The sequence below is a fragment of the Lycium barbarum genome, chromosome 12 (assembly GCF_019175385.1).
Source record: "Lycium barbarum isolate Lr01 chromosome 12, ASM1917538v2, whole genome shotgun sequence".
Taxonomy (NCBI): Eukaryota; Viridiplantae; Streptophyta; class Magnoliopsida; order Solanales; family Solanaceae; genus Lycium; species Lycium barbarum.
This window is the reverse complement of record NC_083348.1, coordinates 75362079-75380302: the sequence shown is the minus strand read 5'-3', so window position 1 is coordinate 75380302 and position 18224 is coordinate 75362079. Positions and strand designations below refer to the sequence as shown.

Here is an 18224-nt window from a genome sequence, read left to right as displayed (position 1 = left end):
GTCGTTCCACCAGTAAATCTCCTTGAGATCATGATACATCTTAGTGGAACCTGGGTGAATGGAATACCTGGAATTGTGAGCTTCTGACATGATTCGCTCTCTGAGTCCATCTACATCTGGGACACATAATCTGCCTTGGTACCTCAAGGCACCATCATCTCCCCCTTGTTCAAAAGCCGTCGTCTTATGCTGGTGAATCCCTTCCTTCAGCTGCAATAAATAGGGATCACTAAATTGTTTCTCCTTGACTTCAACGACTAAAGAGGAAAGAGCACTATTCTGAACAACCACACCACCATCCCCGGATTCCAAAAGTCGAACTCCAAGATTGGCCAAGCGGTGAACTTCCTTCGTCATAATCCTCTTATCCACATCCACGTGGGCTAAACTCCCCATGGAATGCCGACTGAGAGCATCAGCTACAACATTCGCTTTTCCCGGATGATAAAGAATATCCACATCATAATCCTTAAGCAATTCGAGCCATCTCCTCTGTCTAAGATTTAGCTCCCTTTGCTTGAAGATATACTGCAGGCTTTTATGATCCGTGAAGATATCAACGTGCACTCCATACAAATAATGTCGCCATATCTTAAGTGCAAAAACTACAGCTGCCAACTCTAAGTCATGAGTCGGGTAATTCCTTTTGTGAACCTTGAGCTGACGGGATGCATAAGCTACAACCTTACCATGCTGCATTAAGACACATCCGAGACCAATTCCCGAAGCATCACAGTAAACCACGAATCCTTCAGTTCCCTCTGGCAGAGTTAAAACTGGAGCAGAAGTCAATCTCTTCTTCAACTCTTCAAAGCTTCGCTCACAAGCATCTGACCATTGGAACTTAACTTTCTTTCGAGTCAGCTTATTCAATGAGGCAGAGATAGAGGAAAACCCTTCTACGAAGCGTCTATAATAGCCTGCTAGACCCAAGAAACTTCTTATATCGGAAACTGAGGTGGGTCTAGGCCAACTCTTTACGGCGTCAATCTTTTGAGAATCAACTCTAACACCTTCACCCGAGATCACATGGCCTAAGAATGCCACTGATTTAAGCCAAAACTCACACTTTGAGAATTTTGCAAAAAGTTCGCGATCTTTAAGAGTCTGCAACACTATTCTGAGATGTTCTGCATGTTCGGCCTCATTACGGGAATACACCAAAATATCGTCAATAAAGACAATAACGAATAAATCGAGATAAGGCTTGAAGACCCTGTTCATAAGATCCATGAAAGCAGCTGGTGCATTTGTCAACCCAAATGACATAACAAGAAATTCAAAATGGCCATAACGGGTCCTAAAAGCTGTCTTCGGAATATCAACTTCCTTAACCTTCAACTGATGATAGCCTGTTCTGAGATCAATCTTGGAATAACATTGGGCGCCTTGCAGCTGATCAAATAAGTCATCTATTCTAGGAAGAGGGTACCTGTTCTTAATGGTGACCTTGTTCAGCTGACGGTAATCTATACACATATGTATAGGGGTTGCCCAGTTCTAGTCTATCACCGCAGAACCATAGCTGATTTAGCAGAATTAGAAATGGTAGACTTCGATGTGATCATGGGTATGGATTGGTTAGCTTCATGTTATGCCACAGTATGTTGTAGAACTAAGGTGGTAAGATTCGAGTTTCCTAATGAGCCAGTCATAGAATGGAAGGGTAATTCAGTAGTACCCAGGGGTAGATTCATTTCTTACCTAAAAGCCAGAAAAATGATTTCCAAAGGCTATATCTACCACCTAGTTCGAGTCAAAGATTCAGATGCTCAGACTCCCACTCTCCAATCTGTTCCAGTTGTAAATGAATTTCCGGAAGTCTTCCCAGAATATCTCCCAGGAGTCCCTCCTAACAGGGAGATTGAATTTAGAATTGATCTACTTCCCGATACTCAGCCGATATCAATTCCAGCTCAACTGGTAAGAGGCGTCTCCTTAGGGAGGACAAAAGTGACTACAAGTGTCACGACCCAACCCCGTGGGCCGCGACCAGTGCCCGAGCTGGGCACCTATACGTACCCGATACCCAAATTAGCATATTAACAGAATAATATAATAATAATATTAGCGGATGCTATAGAATTTAGCAGAAAAAGCAGACTTGGCACACATAGGCCGATAAGGCCATCATATAACAAAGTATCCCAAACATATGTACAGAACCCACACAGATGTATCCACAGACCTCTACAGAACATATCATAATCATAAGACGGGACAGGGCCCCGTCATACCCTGAGCAAAGTACATATCCAGATAGCAGTGACAGACTGTACCAAAAGATGGGCTCTGTAGAAGAGAGCGCCCCAAAATAGCAGAAACGGGATCCTAAACGTGTGGATCAGCGAACCTGTCGTCTGTACCTGCGCGGCATAAAAATGCAGCCCCCGAAGAAAGGGGGTCAGTACGAAATATGTACTGAATATGTAAAGCGGAATCACAGAAATCAAATCATAATGGTTACAGAAAATGAGTACAAAATCCGGAGTGTCAAATGCATATTTCCAAAACAGACAGAATGTGTACAGAAACATATGTCATATCATATCCGGCCCCTGCCACGGGACTCGGCAGACAGAACGTGGTCACCCTCCCGACACTGGTGCCACAATACAGAGGAATCAGAAAAAGGGGCGTGGCCCCGTATCATAAAATGTCATATCAGAATGGCCATAACAGATCAGATCAGAATAGGCGGACATGGCACATCATACTCCACAGACCCATGTACGCGTATACCTGCCCCCTCACATCGGGGCGCGGCGAACAATGCAGAGAATTACGCTTGACAACATATCCTGGCCCGGGCTCAGTGTGGGAAACATTGGGACATCCACGAATGGAGTAGTGAGAGACTAATGCAATTTAAAAATATCATAAATGGTTTCAAAGACTCGATGAGGCATATCAAAGATAAACAAATCCAATGAAGTCGGACGGGATCATAATAGATGCATTTTGGATATCATAATAAATTACAGAAATATAACCTTCCTGAAGTCATTCCGAGTGTCAAAATAATTTATAATATTTAATAGAACATTTAAAACAATATTTGTTAAGCGATTAGTAGGGTAATCAAAACATTTCTTTCAAAAATCGCTTAAAAAGGAAGCTTTAGCACATTAAGGGCAAAACCGGAAATAGTGGGCCCGCCTCGGGACAAATAAGGCGGCGGGCTCAAACTGTGCCCTCTAAGCTTATAGTATCACTTAAAAAGGTTCTACAAACATTCTATGACTTTCCAAGTAATTTGGAGCAAAGTTGCATAATTTTCCGGAAAAGCATACTAAAGTGGTTCAATTCCACTGAAGAAAAAACTGAGATTTTCTCTTGCGGATTCCGAGGGCCAAGAGGTCCTTCGAGGCCCGGATCCGACCCTAACACACTAAGGGCATGCCAAGGGAAGAATTGGGGTTGCTTTACATACCTTTCACGCTCCTTAAGCCTTTCCAAACTCACTTCCCGTTTCGTCAAAAAACTGCAATTGGTCAAGTTTACCAATTGTAAGCTATGAAAATCAAAGTCTTAACTTAATGCATATTTGGCTACCGAAATTTCGGCAGCACTTCCCCTATACATATAGCACCCCGAGAATTCAACTCGGCTATAAATCATCAACAACAACCCAAACGACAACATCAATATCAACAATGAATCATTAAAAACACAAATATCCTTCAACTAGTCATTTTTCTCACAAGTTGACATAACCTTCATTCTAACCCAAACTTTCACTCATATCAATAATTTCACATTCAACAACAATCAAGATCATCACCATATAGTCCTAGATACATTTCATATCGTTTGCCTTAAGATATACACTCGATATACATAATATACAACTTTCCGCCAAAATCATAACTTATGCAAAACATCAAATCTTTGGCATCCAACTTCATAACAAGTTTCCAACTTCCAAATTCATCAATGATCACCATAATTCACAACCAAACAACTTCATTTCCTTAATGTCGGAAAATCATACTAAAACGACATAAGTTTCTACATTCCAATTCAATACAAACTTATATCATTCTAACTTCATTTACATATCAAGCATCACAATAACACAACTAACACATTAAACAAACTTGATCCATTCCATTCCAAATCCAATATACCACACGGCCATAAGCCTCTTTTAACAACTTCAACTAAATCATTCAACTTTCAATCCCAATATTCATTTCATCACAATCACAACTAGAATATAACATGAATTCAATACATTTTGGCTATACAACATAGACACACTCACGGCTACACACCTACAACACACACCCACTTTGCAAACTTCCATTTCTTCATACAATCAACACATTTCTACATACTACAACACAAACAAAACTCAACAACACAATAAAAAGGTAGAAATTCTTACCTTTTCTTCAAGTCTTCTTCACTTGGAGGTATGATTACTTTGGTGATTCTAATGCTCCCCACTCCAATCCAACTACACCAAGTTACAAAGGAACCTTGACTTAGTAGGGAATCAACAAGAAATAAATTTTTGGAGCAATATTTTTGGTACCTAATTTTCTAGGCCAAACCCGAGAGCCTCCTTGCTCTTTCTCTTGTTCTTGATTTTTTTGATCTAGCTTCTAAAGTCTTGAACCTTCTAATCATATATTAAGAAGACTTGGTCACATGACCAAGCACATGACCAACTAATAAAATGGGCTTGGATCAAGGTCTTATGTTAATTAATTCACATGGAAATTTAATACAAATTTTGGGCTTGGGCCACACCATGGCCGGCCACCCTAATCTTTTTGGGCCTCAATTGCTTCTTATTTTACAAGCCCAATAACTTGTGGATCGTATTTTGAAATTCCCGAAACTAATTTCCAAAAATCCGAAATTGCCCTTAGCCTTGTCCCACACTTTCATGACTCTAATCTTTCATGCATAACTCTTATGGTCAACAAGATATTAAATTTGACCTTATATCTCAAGAATCCATTATAATTCAAGTCTTTCCAAACGTGTGAAAACACGGGATATAACAGCAAGGTCGCGGGTTCGAAGCTCTGCAGAGTGTGCGAACTGGCTAAGCACCCTTTCACATACAATGGCCGAGTGTTACATGTCATGTACGCATGTTCATGGAGGGCAACCCGCATCATGCATGGGTAACACCTGCGGATCCTCAAACATAAGTCGCCTTTTTTGTGAGGACCTTGCGTCCTTGGTCATCCACAGGTGTAACCCATGCATGCTGTGGGTGCCCATTCTTGCACATGACATATTCAGGTATTGTAGCAAGGATACATGTGTCCGCACGATAAACCATCTTCACGCTGCAGCGCTGATGAGTCGTGAAATTACGCGATATTCGACGCTAATTCCTTAAGCTTTTGTGACTCCTTAAGCACTTTTGTTGTTACTTTTTGTGTTTTTATGTTGTTTTGTAGGAAAAGATGCCCGGAGAGCAAAACGGAGCAAAACGGACCAAAATAAAGCAAAAATAGAACAAATTCATACTTTCTGGCACCATATGCTACACGCAGAGTATAGCATATGGCGCAGCATGTGGTGCAGCATGTGGTGACAGAGAAAATTGTCACCACATGCTACGGTTTTGGCACCACATGCGATTAGCATGTTGAACATGCGAATAGCATGTGGTGCAGCATGTTGTGCAAGAGGGTATTTTGGTCCAGATTTTGTTCCCGTTTTTTGGAATGATATAAATACTCTTTTAGGGTTTGTAATATTTATCTTTGGCAGTTTTTCATCAAGTTTGGAGACTAGTTTTTACACCACACTTTGGGGTTAAAGATTTGAAGATTTGGTTGAGTATTTCTTAAACCTTTAATTTATTTCTTCAATTCCTTGCTTTGTATTGTATATCTAAGTGTGTAGCTTTCTATTCCATAACTTGAATCTCGTTTATGAAAGTATTCTTGATTAAAGTTTGGTTTGAAACTCTTGTTATGCTTATGTATTGAATGATTCTTATTGCTATTGAAGTGGGTCTTTGTTGATTTAATTAATCTCGTTCTTGAATGTTTCCAAAGGGATTAGCTAACCCTAGGACTCACCCATTTACTTAGATTGAGCTTGGAAGAGGAAATCTAGGTTGGGAAAGATTAATTAACAAGAATTTGAGTCATTAAACTCATCTAATAACTTGAGCTCGGAAGAGGATAGTTACTTGAGGTTAAATTGATTGTACCTAATATCACACTCTAAGGCTTGGAAAAGCTTAGAGTGAAATTCATTGATTTGGTTGGAAGACTTTCAATGAGATTTTAGAAATCATTATCTATTAACATAAACCCGCTCTTAGTTGTAAAATCGTGAAATACATTGGATCGTTACTTGAGTGTAATCTCCTATTATCCAAACTTGTGGCCATTGATTATTTTACTCGCTTTCTAGGTTAGTTTACATTTCCGCATTAGTTATAATCTTTCTCAAAAACCCAAAATATTATCTATCGTTTGGCTTTAGCGTAGTTGGTGAAAGTTCCTTACTTTCTTAATCGCCTAGCATATTGTTCCCTGTGGGATCGACCCCGACTCATAGTTGGGTAAATATATTGCATACGACCGTGTACACTTTCTCTTTGAGGAGTGTATTTGGACGTTATCAAGCGCTACGGGTATCGAACACGCGACCTCCATGCCCTTTACATTCCCCTGAGGGAATCGACTCTTACCAATTGAGCTCAGCTCAATTGGTAAGAGTCGATTCCCTCAGGGGAATGTAAAGGGCATGGAGGTCGCGTGTTCGATACTCGTAGCGCTGCAGCGTGAAGATGGTTTATCGTGCGGACACATGTATCCTTGCTACAATACCTGAGTATGTCATGTGCAAGCATGGGCCCCCACAGCATGCATGGGTTACACCTGTGGATGGCCAAGGACGCAAGGTCCTCACATGATGCTTATGATGATGATTTTCATCCTAGAAAGGCTAAAGCTTAAAGTTCTCGTCATGATACTAATGAGTTTGTCACATGTTTATGGATTTTATTCATTATTGATGATCTCACCTTAGGATCATTGTTCCTTCAAGGTGAGATGTAGCGACGATTAATGTTCCATAATATAATCGGAGGTTACTGACCTTACGTCACTCCGATAGAGTTGTAGCTTTTAATTGGGCTCTCATGCATGCTTATTTTTATGTATGATTACACCGGGTCTAGTTGGCCGGGCAGACACCACTTCGGTGGGCGGCTTATGGATGATGATAGTTACATCGGGCCTAGTTGGCTGGACAGTCACCACTCGTGGGCGGCGTGAGATGATTACCCCGGACGCGGGCTAATGATGATTTTATGTTATGTATGTATGAAAAATGTTTTCTTAAAAGGCTAAGCATGCATGGTATTCGCCTTAAGAGGCAGTTTGATATACAGGTTATCTCTTTCTCTCATGTTTCCTTATTGCTTTATTACATTATTGTTCAGGCCTTACATACTCAGTACATTCTTCGTACTGACGTCCTTTCTTTTATGGATGTTGCGTTCATGCCCGCAGGTAGGTAGGTAGACGGATCTAATCCCTAGGAGCTTTGTCAGCGGAGATTCAGGAGCACTCCACTACTTCGGAGTCGCAGTCTATTGGTATACTTCTTTTGTGTATATATTGGGCATGGCGGGGTCCTGTCCCGTCCCTTGTGATTTTCAGTACTCCAGATAGAGGCTCGTAGACATGTGTGGGTAGTAGATGTTTCATGACCTCACTAGTGCATATTTTGTGTATCATTTTTGTAGCCTTGTGAGCTCGTACATATATATGTATATGAGGTGGAGTCGAACGTTGTCTTATAATGAGTTTTACCTTGAGAATTATATTCATTTCGGTTGTGTCAATTAAGAGTTCGATATATGGTCCACCGAGATAGATTGGAAGAAGCATGCTAGGTGGTGCTCGGTAGGCTAGCTCTGGGTACCTGTCATGGCCCTCCGGTTTCATGACCTCACTAGTGCATATTTTGTGTATCATTTTTGAAGCCTTGTGGGCTCGTATATATATATGTATATGAGGTGGAGTTGAACGTTATCTTATAATGAGTTTTGCCTTGAGAATTATATTCATTCCGGTTGTGTCAATTGAGAGTTCGATATATGGTCCACCGAGATAGATTGGAAGAAGCATGTTAGGTGGTGCTCGGTAGGCTAGCTCCGGATACCCGTCATGGCCCTGCGGTTGGGTCGTGATAGTTATAGTAAAAGAAAAAACAGTATGATTCCCCATAAAGTAACACATTTACATTATATGTGATGTAGAAAAGATTATTATGGGACAATTATCTTTTATTCATAAAAAAGCTTTTTAGTTATGATGGTATACTCATATCACTTGATATCAGAACTGTTTTGAGTCGCCGCAAATTGTTCACTGTTAGTGAACTGTGATTGTGACACAATTGCACCTTTTCAACTCTGATAGCAACTGTTATGGAGGCAAAATTGACATCGACGACAATTAATATTATAATTACCGACTCATTAGCTGTCACTAAAAATCATTTAGTGATGACAATATTACAAAATTTGTCAGTTCATCATTAATTTGGATGATTCTCAATCATCGCTTCGACAAACATTCGATCATCGACAGTAGAACAAAGGTTATGTACTCCATCCGTCCCATAATAAATGTCATCTTAGTAAAAAATACATATGTTAAGAAATTAATAATGCAATCTGAAGTTTACTAAATTACTCCTATATAATAAAAATAAATTACTTTATTCTCTTGATTAGGACATGCACAACTAGTAATTTTTTTGACATTAGGAATCCAATAATACCAAGTTACTATGTGACTTGTCCAATGATCATTTAGATGTTACTTTAACTTGTCATATTTTGTTTTAGGGTAGAGTTGGAAAAAACTAACTAATTTATGTCTTGGTTTCCTAAGATAATACTTGTTATGGGATAATTTTTTTTGACTAAGATGACACTTATTATGGGACGGAGGGAGTGCTGGTTTATTTCTTTCTGTACTAATCTTTTGTTTCTTCTTTTTTTATTTCATTTTGTAAACTGTTAGCACACCCGAATCCCTAATTAATTTTTCAACTTAAAATCTGATCAATGATTTTTCACATCCTCAACAGTATCATCTCTTCAGAACATCAAATTGTTGAAAGAATTTCTGTTATTCTTTTGCAGATTCCTGTAGCGAAGCTCATCAAAAGGTTTAAAAGAAAGTAAGCAAGTTGGAGTAAAGGATCACAATAGGTAGAAGAAGCACAAGAAGTACAAGAAAAGGATAAGATTCAAGAAGGGACACTTGACAAAAGAGCAAGGTACAGCCTTACACATTTTTCACAAAATTTCAAGTCTTTCTTTTTCATCTCCGATTACTTGATAATTTCTACATGCGAAAGTCGAGCAATGTAACTAAAATAAGACTAGTTCTGTAAATAAAATGCAAAAAATTTAAAAGCTTAACTCCGCTAGCTTGAGAAATTATGTTACTCCCTCCGTACATCTTTACTTGTCCACAATACTAATAATATATGTCCAGTTTAGCAAACCAAGACCCTATTTATAACTTAGTTCCCCTTATTATTAACTATAACCATTTTCCAAAATTTTGAATTTGTTATATTCAAATGGTAACATAGTAAACTTACTATTTTATTAGTTACTTCTTTGGGGTGGGACAAGTCAAACATGGACAAGTAAAAATGGACGCAGGGAGTATTCATTAGTGACACGATTTGTGTTTGAAGGCTCCCTCCAGTTGATGTGTAGAAAAAGTTTGCTTTTCTTTTTACTACTTATATATCAGCCCATGCCATCACTTCAATTCTTTATTGATCAAACACTTGACTGTTACAGAAAACATTGTAAGACAGGATGTCTATAAATGATATCAAGGCTGCATGGATTGCCTATAATGTGCAGTCCTTTTGCATCCTAAGCCTCTTAATCCAAGCTATATTGCTTATTTTGGCACCATTTAGGAAGAAAACAGGCAGTAGAATTCTAATGGTGCTTGTTTGGTCAGCATACATGGCTGCTGATTGGGCCCCTGCTTTCATTCTTAATCTCATCATAAACTACAGCAAAACAAGACATGACAAGGCAGAACTTATGTCATTTTGGTCTTCTTGCATGTTGTTGCACTTAGGAGGCTCTGATCACGCGATAGCATTTACCCTCGAGGACAATGACCTATGGTTTAGGTACGCCTTCACTTTTGTTTTCCTGCTTGTGTCCTCTGCCTACGTGTTCTATTTATCGTTCTCCCAAGTGAATTATCTTTGGATCCCCAACGTCTTCGTATTCCTGGCTGGAGTCATCAAATGTTACGAAAGAGCACGTGCTAGGTTCATAGGGAGTATGGATAAGCCCATAAAATTGAGTCATCCTGACTATGAAAAAGTTGTGAAGAAGATGTCCTCACAAGAACCACATAATTTTCGAGCAAAGGCGCCGGATGACGTGGAGGTCATTAAACTTGCATATGCAGTATTTAGGGCCTATAAAGGTGTTTTGGTTGAGCACGAGTTCACTTTTGAAGAGTATGGTAGAATTCGACAACTCTTGCAAAACAGAACTGATCTGTTCGCCTTTAGAATCGCTCAGGCTGAACTTGAGATTCTGCATGATGTTTTATACACAAAGGCCCAAATGTTCCATGAAAAATTCGGGAACACAGCCCGATTTGTCTATTGGGCTCTGCTTGCTGCAGCTTTGGCCTCCTTCTCTTTATTGGTGAGGAACAACAACAAACAATTTGATCCGTTTGATGTGGGACTCACCTACAGCTTACTCATTGGAGGTATGTGTTTAGATGCCATTGCTTTTGTTGTCTTGCTTTATTCCTCAACTTTCACAATTGCCACCATGTCAAGGGCAACGTCGAGGCCTATCACTTAGTTGGTCAAAATCCTCAAATCGCTAAATTGGCCGCGGGCACGTGCTCTATGGTGCTGGAAACCATCTCTCCAACAATTCAACCTCATAAGCTATGGTTTAAATCAACCTCCAAAAGTATGGCAGCGCATAATTGATTCCCTACACGTTACCAATTATTTGGATGAGATGAAATATGTGGAAAACAAGCGTCTCTCTCCTATATTGGAAGCTGAAATTCTAAGGCAAGTAGAAATGAGTTTGCATAGGCATGATTGGGATTGTAACTCGTATGCTTCCACTTTCGCTAAATGCACCAGCAAGTTCCCTGTGTCGAAGGAACTTGACAAGGGCGAGTTCCTCATAGTTAGGCACATTGTGACAGAAATTTTCTTTAATATTGTTGATGGACCTGAGGCAAATAATATTGGTTAAGATTCGAGAGAGTTGAACAAGTTTCGACAATGTTCAAAGTCTCTGTCAGACTACATGTTTTACATTCTTATTTTTCGCCCTTTCTTCATGCCTGTTCCTAACAAGAAAAAGATAGAAGATACCAACTACCAAATTAAGAAATTGCTTCATGGAAAGAAAAATTTAGGCCAACGAGAGGCCTGTCAAGAGATCATGACAAAAGCTGCCGAGGACCGAATTCCTCACAAATCGTTCCTGTATGAAGCTTTTAAGGTTGTCAAATGCTTGAGAAAGGAATCTCCTTGGTGCCAAGACCAAGTTAAATGCTGGAAGACTATTCATAAAACTTGGATTGCGATATTATTTGATGCTGTCAAAAGCTCTGCACCGCGTGCTCATGCACAATATATCGTGAGGGGTGGCGAAATTCTATCCTTAATTTGGTTGTTGGGTGCTAACTGTGGATCCATGGCTCAGTTTGCATTTTTTGAAGATTCTAATGAGGAAAACCAAACTAGTTATATGGCTAGGCTCGAATCGATATACTAAAGTTTAGGAACGTAATGTATCATGTGAAGGAGAGCATCATACCAGTTGGTCTTTGGTATGGTATCTTTTGGAGTGTTGAAACTTTGTTGTTTTTGTGAATAGATCGAACTAATGGATGCTCACTGAGTAATATTACATACCACGTACCATGTAATTATGCATGGATGATGTACTTATTCTTGTGACTTCTGGGGTTATGTCCTATAAATAACGTATATATCCCTACTTTAAAAGTTGTCTGGTGTTTACACCAAAACATACTAATTTACTATATTCAAATCATAAATTAAGGTGAGAATATGTCTTAATTAACTATGGTTTACGGTTTAGTGATAAGAACCATGTGAAGACATGTGTTATGTACAGTGGCGGAGCCACTCCTGGCCAAGGGTGGTCACCTGCACACCCTTAGCTGGAAAATGGTACTAATACATGGATTAGATATTATAGTTAACTGGATATAAATTAAATTTTGAACACCCTTAAAATAATTGAGATAGATAGCTTAGAGGTAAAGGGTGTTCAATTTTACCTAATAGTCACAGTTTAAAGTTTGCGTCAAACGCTAGTCATCTTCTTTCTTTAAAAGAAAACATACAAACAATGTCTGAAGCTACTTGGTTGATTTGTATTTGCACTTATTTTCTTCCATGTTCCGACTAAACTTATTTGTATTTGAGTTATGATTTGGATTTGATTTATTCCTATGTTGGTTTGGAGGTTGGACTCATTTGTTGAAGCTTCTTTAGTCTTTCTTCTTTCCTTCCTATTCCCTAGAAAAGAAGAAGGTGTATTGTTAAAAAGAAGACAATGAGATCTAATAAAGTTAGCTACCACTTATTTTGTTCTCTTTTCTTTTTAATTGCTTCTGTGAACATTTTAATTATCCAACTTTTTTCTCTTTCTTTCTCTCTCTCTTTTTTTTTCAAAGAAAATTAATTAGCCGTTATCTCTCGCTTTGTAACATTCTCGGAATGCCCCTTGTTGTTCTCCACTTGTGGGATTACATACACTGGGTATATTGCTGCTGTAATTTGATACTGTAATCACCAATAGAGTTTACTTGCAATGAAATTTATCAAGAATAACTTGCGAAATCAAATGGACCATAAATTTTTAGGCGGGTGTGCAGTGATGATGTTAAAAAAAATTCGTTGCATTCATTCATCGGAAAAAAATTATATACTCATCAACATTTGAACAACCTTACCAAAATTTCTGGCTCCGCCACTAGTTATGTATTCATTGAGTTAATATAAGCACTCGGTGTGGTTAAGTTTTTACTGTATTCTCTACCCTACGAGAAAAACAATTGATTTAAGTGATCTAATAGTAACAATCTGCACACTTATTTTCTTACATCTATGCATCTTTGTTTTCTCTTGTTTTTGCCTATGGTATTTTATAACAGGTTACTAGTACGGCGTCTCTAGTTAACTTCAAGTAGAGGTTTTATATGATTTATAACACGTTATTAGAATGAGTCTCTAATCAACTTCAAATTGAGAAGCGCATAGGCAAGGAAGGCTGAGCATCTGAGATGGGAAATTCTTTTCATACCGGAGGCTCCATCACTATGGAGACGGTAAGTTAATAAGACACTCTTGCTTATAATTTATACAACTTGGACCATCCATCAATAATTATATATAGACATATCAATGTTTAGATTATTCGCGTTCACAGTAGGGTCCGTGTGGTTGTCCACACTACAGATGGGGTGAAAGCCAAAAATAGAGCAAGAACATATGCTTTCTTTTAAAAATTCTAACTTGGTTACTACTCAGAGCATCAGCATATATCTGGTTTTTTAAGATAGATTACTCGGACTTCGAAAATTTTATTCCTTTGCAAAGAATTCATCATTCTAAGCTTATGAAGGCAATTGATTGCTACATGAATTGTCCAATACTTCCAAATAGAGCAAAACCAGAGAACACCAGCAACATTGATCCTAATGTGGGAGTACTTTTGGATGGACAAATCAGGGTATATATCCCCAGTTACAAGACGATCGATGTTTTATACTGTATAATTGCATACTTGTGTTGTCTTTATTAATTGTTATATTTATATCGAAATCTATGATCATATATTTCGTTTTCTTTCTTAATTAAAGTTTTATATATGCAGTATTGGGTTGATGAAAGGACAAAGGCAAAATGCTTCTTCTTGTATGCCAAAAATCTGCATATTCTGTGGTCAGAAGAAAGCAGTAGGTGGAGTCGGCCCCAGTATAAGGAGTTTCCAAGGTAATTTAATCTTTGCATTTCATTTCGGATTTGATCATTTCCTTAACATTTTCTCATATTTGATTAACTGGTAAATTTGGTCCAGCCATACATAGAATCGTTACACAATAACATAGCTATTAGTAACTCGCCGCTCATGTTTCTGATGCATACCATTTTCCATGGCATGAGATGTTGGTTAATATGAATGCTAGAATGATTCAGGAATATCGCTGAGGGTGCTCAAGATTTAAATATGTATATTAAAATTCATAAATATAAGTATAATTTTCGAACGGAGGATGTTTAACTGATCACCTTTGTATCCTCATCTCTTGGAGCTAGCTCCTCCCTAGGTAATCGTAGATGGTGTAGGATAATGTATGATGAAATGTGTTACGTCTCATTGGGAATATTCTTAGGTATTAAAAGATGGCATGTCCAAATGTTGATTGAATAAGAGTCGAATTATCTAATTAAGGAAACAAGATTTTCGCCCGGGAAGGGCCGGACCACAACGGTCTATTGTACGCAGCCTTACCTTGCATTTCTGCAAGAGGCTGTTTCCACGGCTCGAACCCGTGACCTCCTGGTCACATGGCAGCAACTTTACCAGTTACGCCAAGGCTCCCCTTCAAGTGACATATAAGTCATCTTCTCATAATTAGAGTATGTTTTATTATCAATTAATTATGAGTGCAGTGATCAGCCCATTCAAGTTTACGAAATGGCAACAGTTCTATCACTAGCTGTTGGTGGAAGTTTTGATGCGACAAAGCTTTCACGGGGAATAGAGTACAAGGTTTCACTTGTGGTGTTATTGAAGAAATTTCTTTCAGGATGGGAATTTCCAGTGCAAACTATACTTGTTAAGCCTGATGGTACCAAAGAAAATCGAAGTAGTGAAGATCTTATGGTAAAACCAAAAAGAGAATGGATACAAATTCAACTAGGGACTTTCATGATTCCAGAAGAGATGGAAAGTATCACAAATTTGGAATTCTATGTGCATGAAAGGAAAGGTATAAAACTGAAGATGGGACTGGTTATCAAAGGTGTTGAAATTTCCGTCTAAATACAACTTAGTAATAGAGAAGAAGCTACTAATTTCTTATATTAATTTAATTTCTCAAAGGGTCACTTAACTTAGTTGAGTGACCTTTTGGGAAATCTATATTACTTTGCTAAATAATGCATTCAATAACAGCTATATATATATATATATATATATATATATATATATATATATATATATATATAGCTGTCATTCTCTATAATTGTCATTCGAAATAATAGCATTTCATTAGTGATGTGGTTACTATGATCTTATATATTATCCGTTAAAAAGGTACATGGGGTAATTTTATTTTAATTGATAAAATGAGATTAAAAAGAAAAAAAAATATTTTCCACTTTTTTATTAGGTAAAGAGATTTTAAAAGAAAGAGAAACAAGAAAAGGTTTCTTCAAAACTAATGTTTTTATAAAAATAATGTGTTTAAAAAGAAACGAAACAATATGTTTATTAGGAAAAGGGCATTTTTTGTTCAATTTCGTATAGTTTAAGGGCATTCTGGACCAAACTATGAACGGAGGGCATTTTTGTTCATTTCGCATAGTTTAAGGGCCTTTTTTAACCCTTTTCAGAAAATAAAAAGGACTTTATATAGAAGAATAGCTTGTACAGACAGTTAATTTGTGAAGGAAGAAGAGAACCAGATGCTTCAAGCTCTAAAAATAAAGCCATTTCAAGGCTAGACCCTTAGTTAAGGTTGAGGAATAATATCAATCTCATAGCGACCCCGAATGGTAAGATTGAAAGTTTCACATATAAAGAAACATCAGAATACCATCAAACTTTATGGCAAAACAAGTACCTACACCAACGAGGGTTGTGGTATAGTGGCTGGTACTACTCCATCCTTAATCAAGAGGTCTCGCATTCGAGCCTCCTTAAGTTTGGAGTCACCATTGTAAGGGAGTGCTTTGCCCCCAATGTGAAACTACCCGATACGAATCCGGATTTAATCGGGTCTCAATGTAGGTACCGGACCCCGGATGGAAAATAAAAAAAATAAAAAAAACAAGTACCTACTATCAAGCTATGTGTACACACACGCTTATGTACTAGTTCTTGGGAACCCAAAATATTCGGTAAAAAATATATATTGCAATATGATAAATTTTAAATGGACACACATATTTTAATACGGTCTTTGAGCTGTAGAATAGAATTCAAAAAATACAATAAAGCAACAACATGTAATTTAAAATCAGAACCTCATAAATTTGATCTGAAAAGCTCTTGCACAATTGTAAATCAATATGTGCCTTATAAACGCTCGAATATAATAAAGTATTTACCTCCTAAAAATAGCTGCATGATCTGGAAAGTTCTTGTACAATTTTCGTTTTACATCTGAGTCCATCTTAAGTTTCATATGCATATTTCTTTTCTGCGACCGGAAAATATAGAGAGGTCTGTTAATTTTTTAATGTTGAAGAAAGGCTTGGCTAATATATATTACTATTATATACAAGGGACTAAAAGCCCTCACAAAACTTTCTCAAAAAATGTTAAACTTTTCAATTAATTACTTTTAGGTCTTGATTTTATTTTTTAAAGTCAAATTTATTTTTTGTTCTTATGGTTTACTTTTTAAAAGCTATCGAATATTCTGCCTTATTTACCTATTTTCTATCTGGTATTCGGTACCCGCATTGGAGATCGCCTAATCTAGATTCGCGTCGCATAGAGCTCAATCGGGGGAAGCGCTCCTTACCAAGGACTTTTTTATACTCAGGCTCGAACCCAAGACCCCTGATTAAGGGAGGAACAGCTCCATCCGTCGCATTTTATTTTCCCTGTTTCTTTCTTCTATTGATCTTATTATTAACCTAAAAAATAGTCATTTCTTCGCTAGATATTCTTACTTCTTGTTGCTCTTTGTGTTCTTCTTTTTCATTTGTTGCTTATCATAGATTTTTACATGTAAGCATTTCTTTTACTTTATATTTGTATTATGAAATTTAAGAATTTCTGAAAATTCTTTTACTCATATGTAGGCATTTCTTTTACTTTATACTTTATATTTCTACTTTAATGAGCTCATATGTGTTTACCAAGATTAGTACAAAAATGATTTTTTGATAGTTTTAAAAATTATTAAATGAAGACAATATTATCAGTCAAGATCGGGTTATCTTAAAATCTCTTGTTTGGTTAACTAAAATTAATCTTTTAAACATAAAATGAGTTTGAAGTAGGGCCAAATTAGAGTGTCAACTACCGATTTGATCGGATTCGGTAACACTTTGATTCAAATTCTGTATTTGTCTTAAAAGTTCATTTTGTATAAATTATTAATTTAGAACTAAATAACTTAAAAAATTAGGATTCAAAACTCATATATTTCAAATTATGGCTCCGCATTTAATTTGAAGTAAATAATTTCATCAAAATAAAAGTTATGGTATTAAAGGAGTGAAATGAAAATTTTGCTTTTATATATTGAAAATATACCATTTGAAGTTTAATTATTACCAACATAAATTATATTTCTTTTATTAAAATATTACTTTTTATATCTGGAGTTGGGCTCAGACTTAGCATGAGCCTCGTGAGACTAGGTATATATATATATATATATATAAATTAAATAATGGGTAAAGCATTTGCAGAAACCATGTATAAATAAAATTAAGGAGAATTTGAAAAGGTGTCAGTAACTTCACACCCTCAAACAATTAATCCTACACGTTTCTTAGGATTAAAGGCATCATTATGGTACATTAATGAAGAAATAACCATTCATATACCATCAGGCGAATTTAGTCTACATTAAACTACTTTTTTCAACATTTTGGCTTCTCCACGTTTTGGACATAATGACAGTAGATAAATAAGGTTTAAAGTTAATGCCACCTTTTAATATTCTTGAATTCCTTGGTGGTGGAAGGTGAATAGGAGAAAAAATTGAAGTATAGAGCCTCTTATCATCTGGTTTAATATCGTAAAACTATTGATTTAATAATTTTTTAAAAGATAAATTTGGGGAAAGGGCATTTTTGTAATTTGACTTTTAATTTAAGAGATTCCCACTTTTAGTATAACTAGTCTCTATGTTCGTGTTTTGCACGAATATATCTTGTGTCAAATACTATAAAACGCGTACTTAAAATAATAAACT

General features: G+C 37.0%; 2 protein-coding genes across 6 annotated transcripts; both read left to right on the top strand.

The window, feature by feature from the left end:
* The first annotated feature begins 9024 nt into the window (after window positions 1-9024).
* Window positions 9025-15284, top strand: LOC132622123 (lectin-like). Of its 5 annotated transcripts, none has more exons than XM_060336665.1 (4): window positions 9025-9282; window positions 13321-13388; window positions 13937-14055; window positions 14737-15283. In XM_060336665.1, the coding sequence occupies exons 2-4, from the start codon at window positions 13344-13346 to the stop codon at window positions 15107-15109; spliced, it is 537 nt and encodes a 178-aa protein (XP_060192648.1). In that variant the 5' UTR covers window positions 9025-9282; window positions 13321-13343; the 3' UTR covers window positions 15110-15283. The 5 variants fall into 5 exon arrangements, with proteins under 5 accessions (XP_060192648.1, XP_060192647.1, XP_060192649.1 ...); XM_060336664.1 differs by having other exon boundaries at window positions 13314-13388; XM_060336666.1 differs by lacking the exons at window positions 9025-9282; window positions 13321-13388 and adding an exon at window positions 10180-10766 and having other exon boundaries at window positions 14737-15284.
* LOC132624448 (uncharacterized) lies at window positions 9839-10703 on the top strand. Its single transcript, XM_060339229.1, has 2 exons — window positions 9839-10594; window positions 10677-10703. The coding sequence occupies exons 1-2, from the start codon at window positions 9839-9841 to the stop codon at window positions 10701-10703; spliced, it is 783 nt and encodes a 260-aa protein (XP_060195212.1).
* Window positions 15285-18224: the final 2940 nt, after the last annotated feature.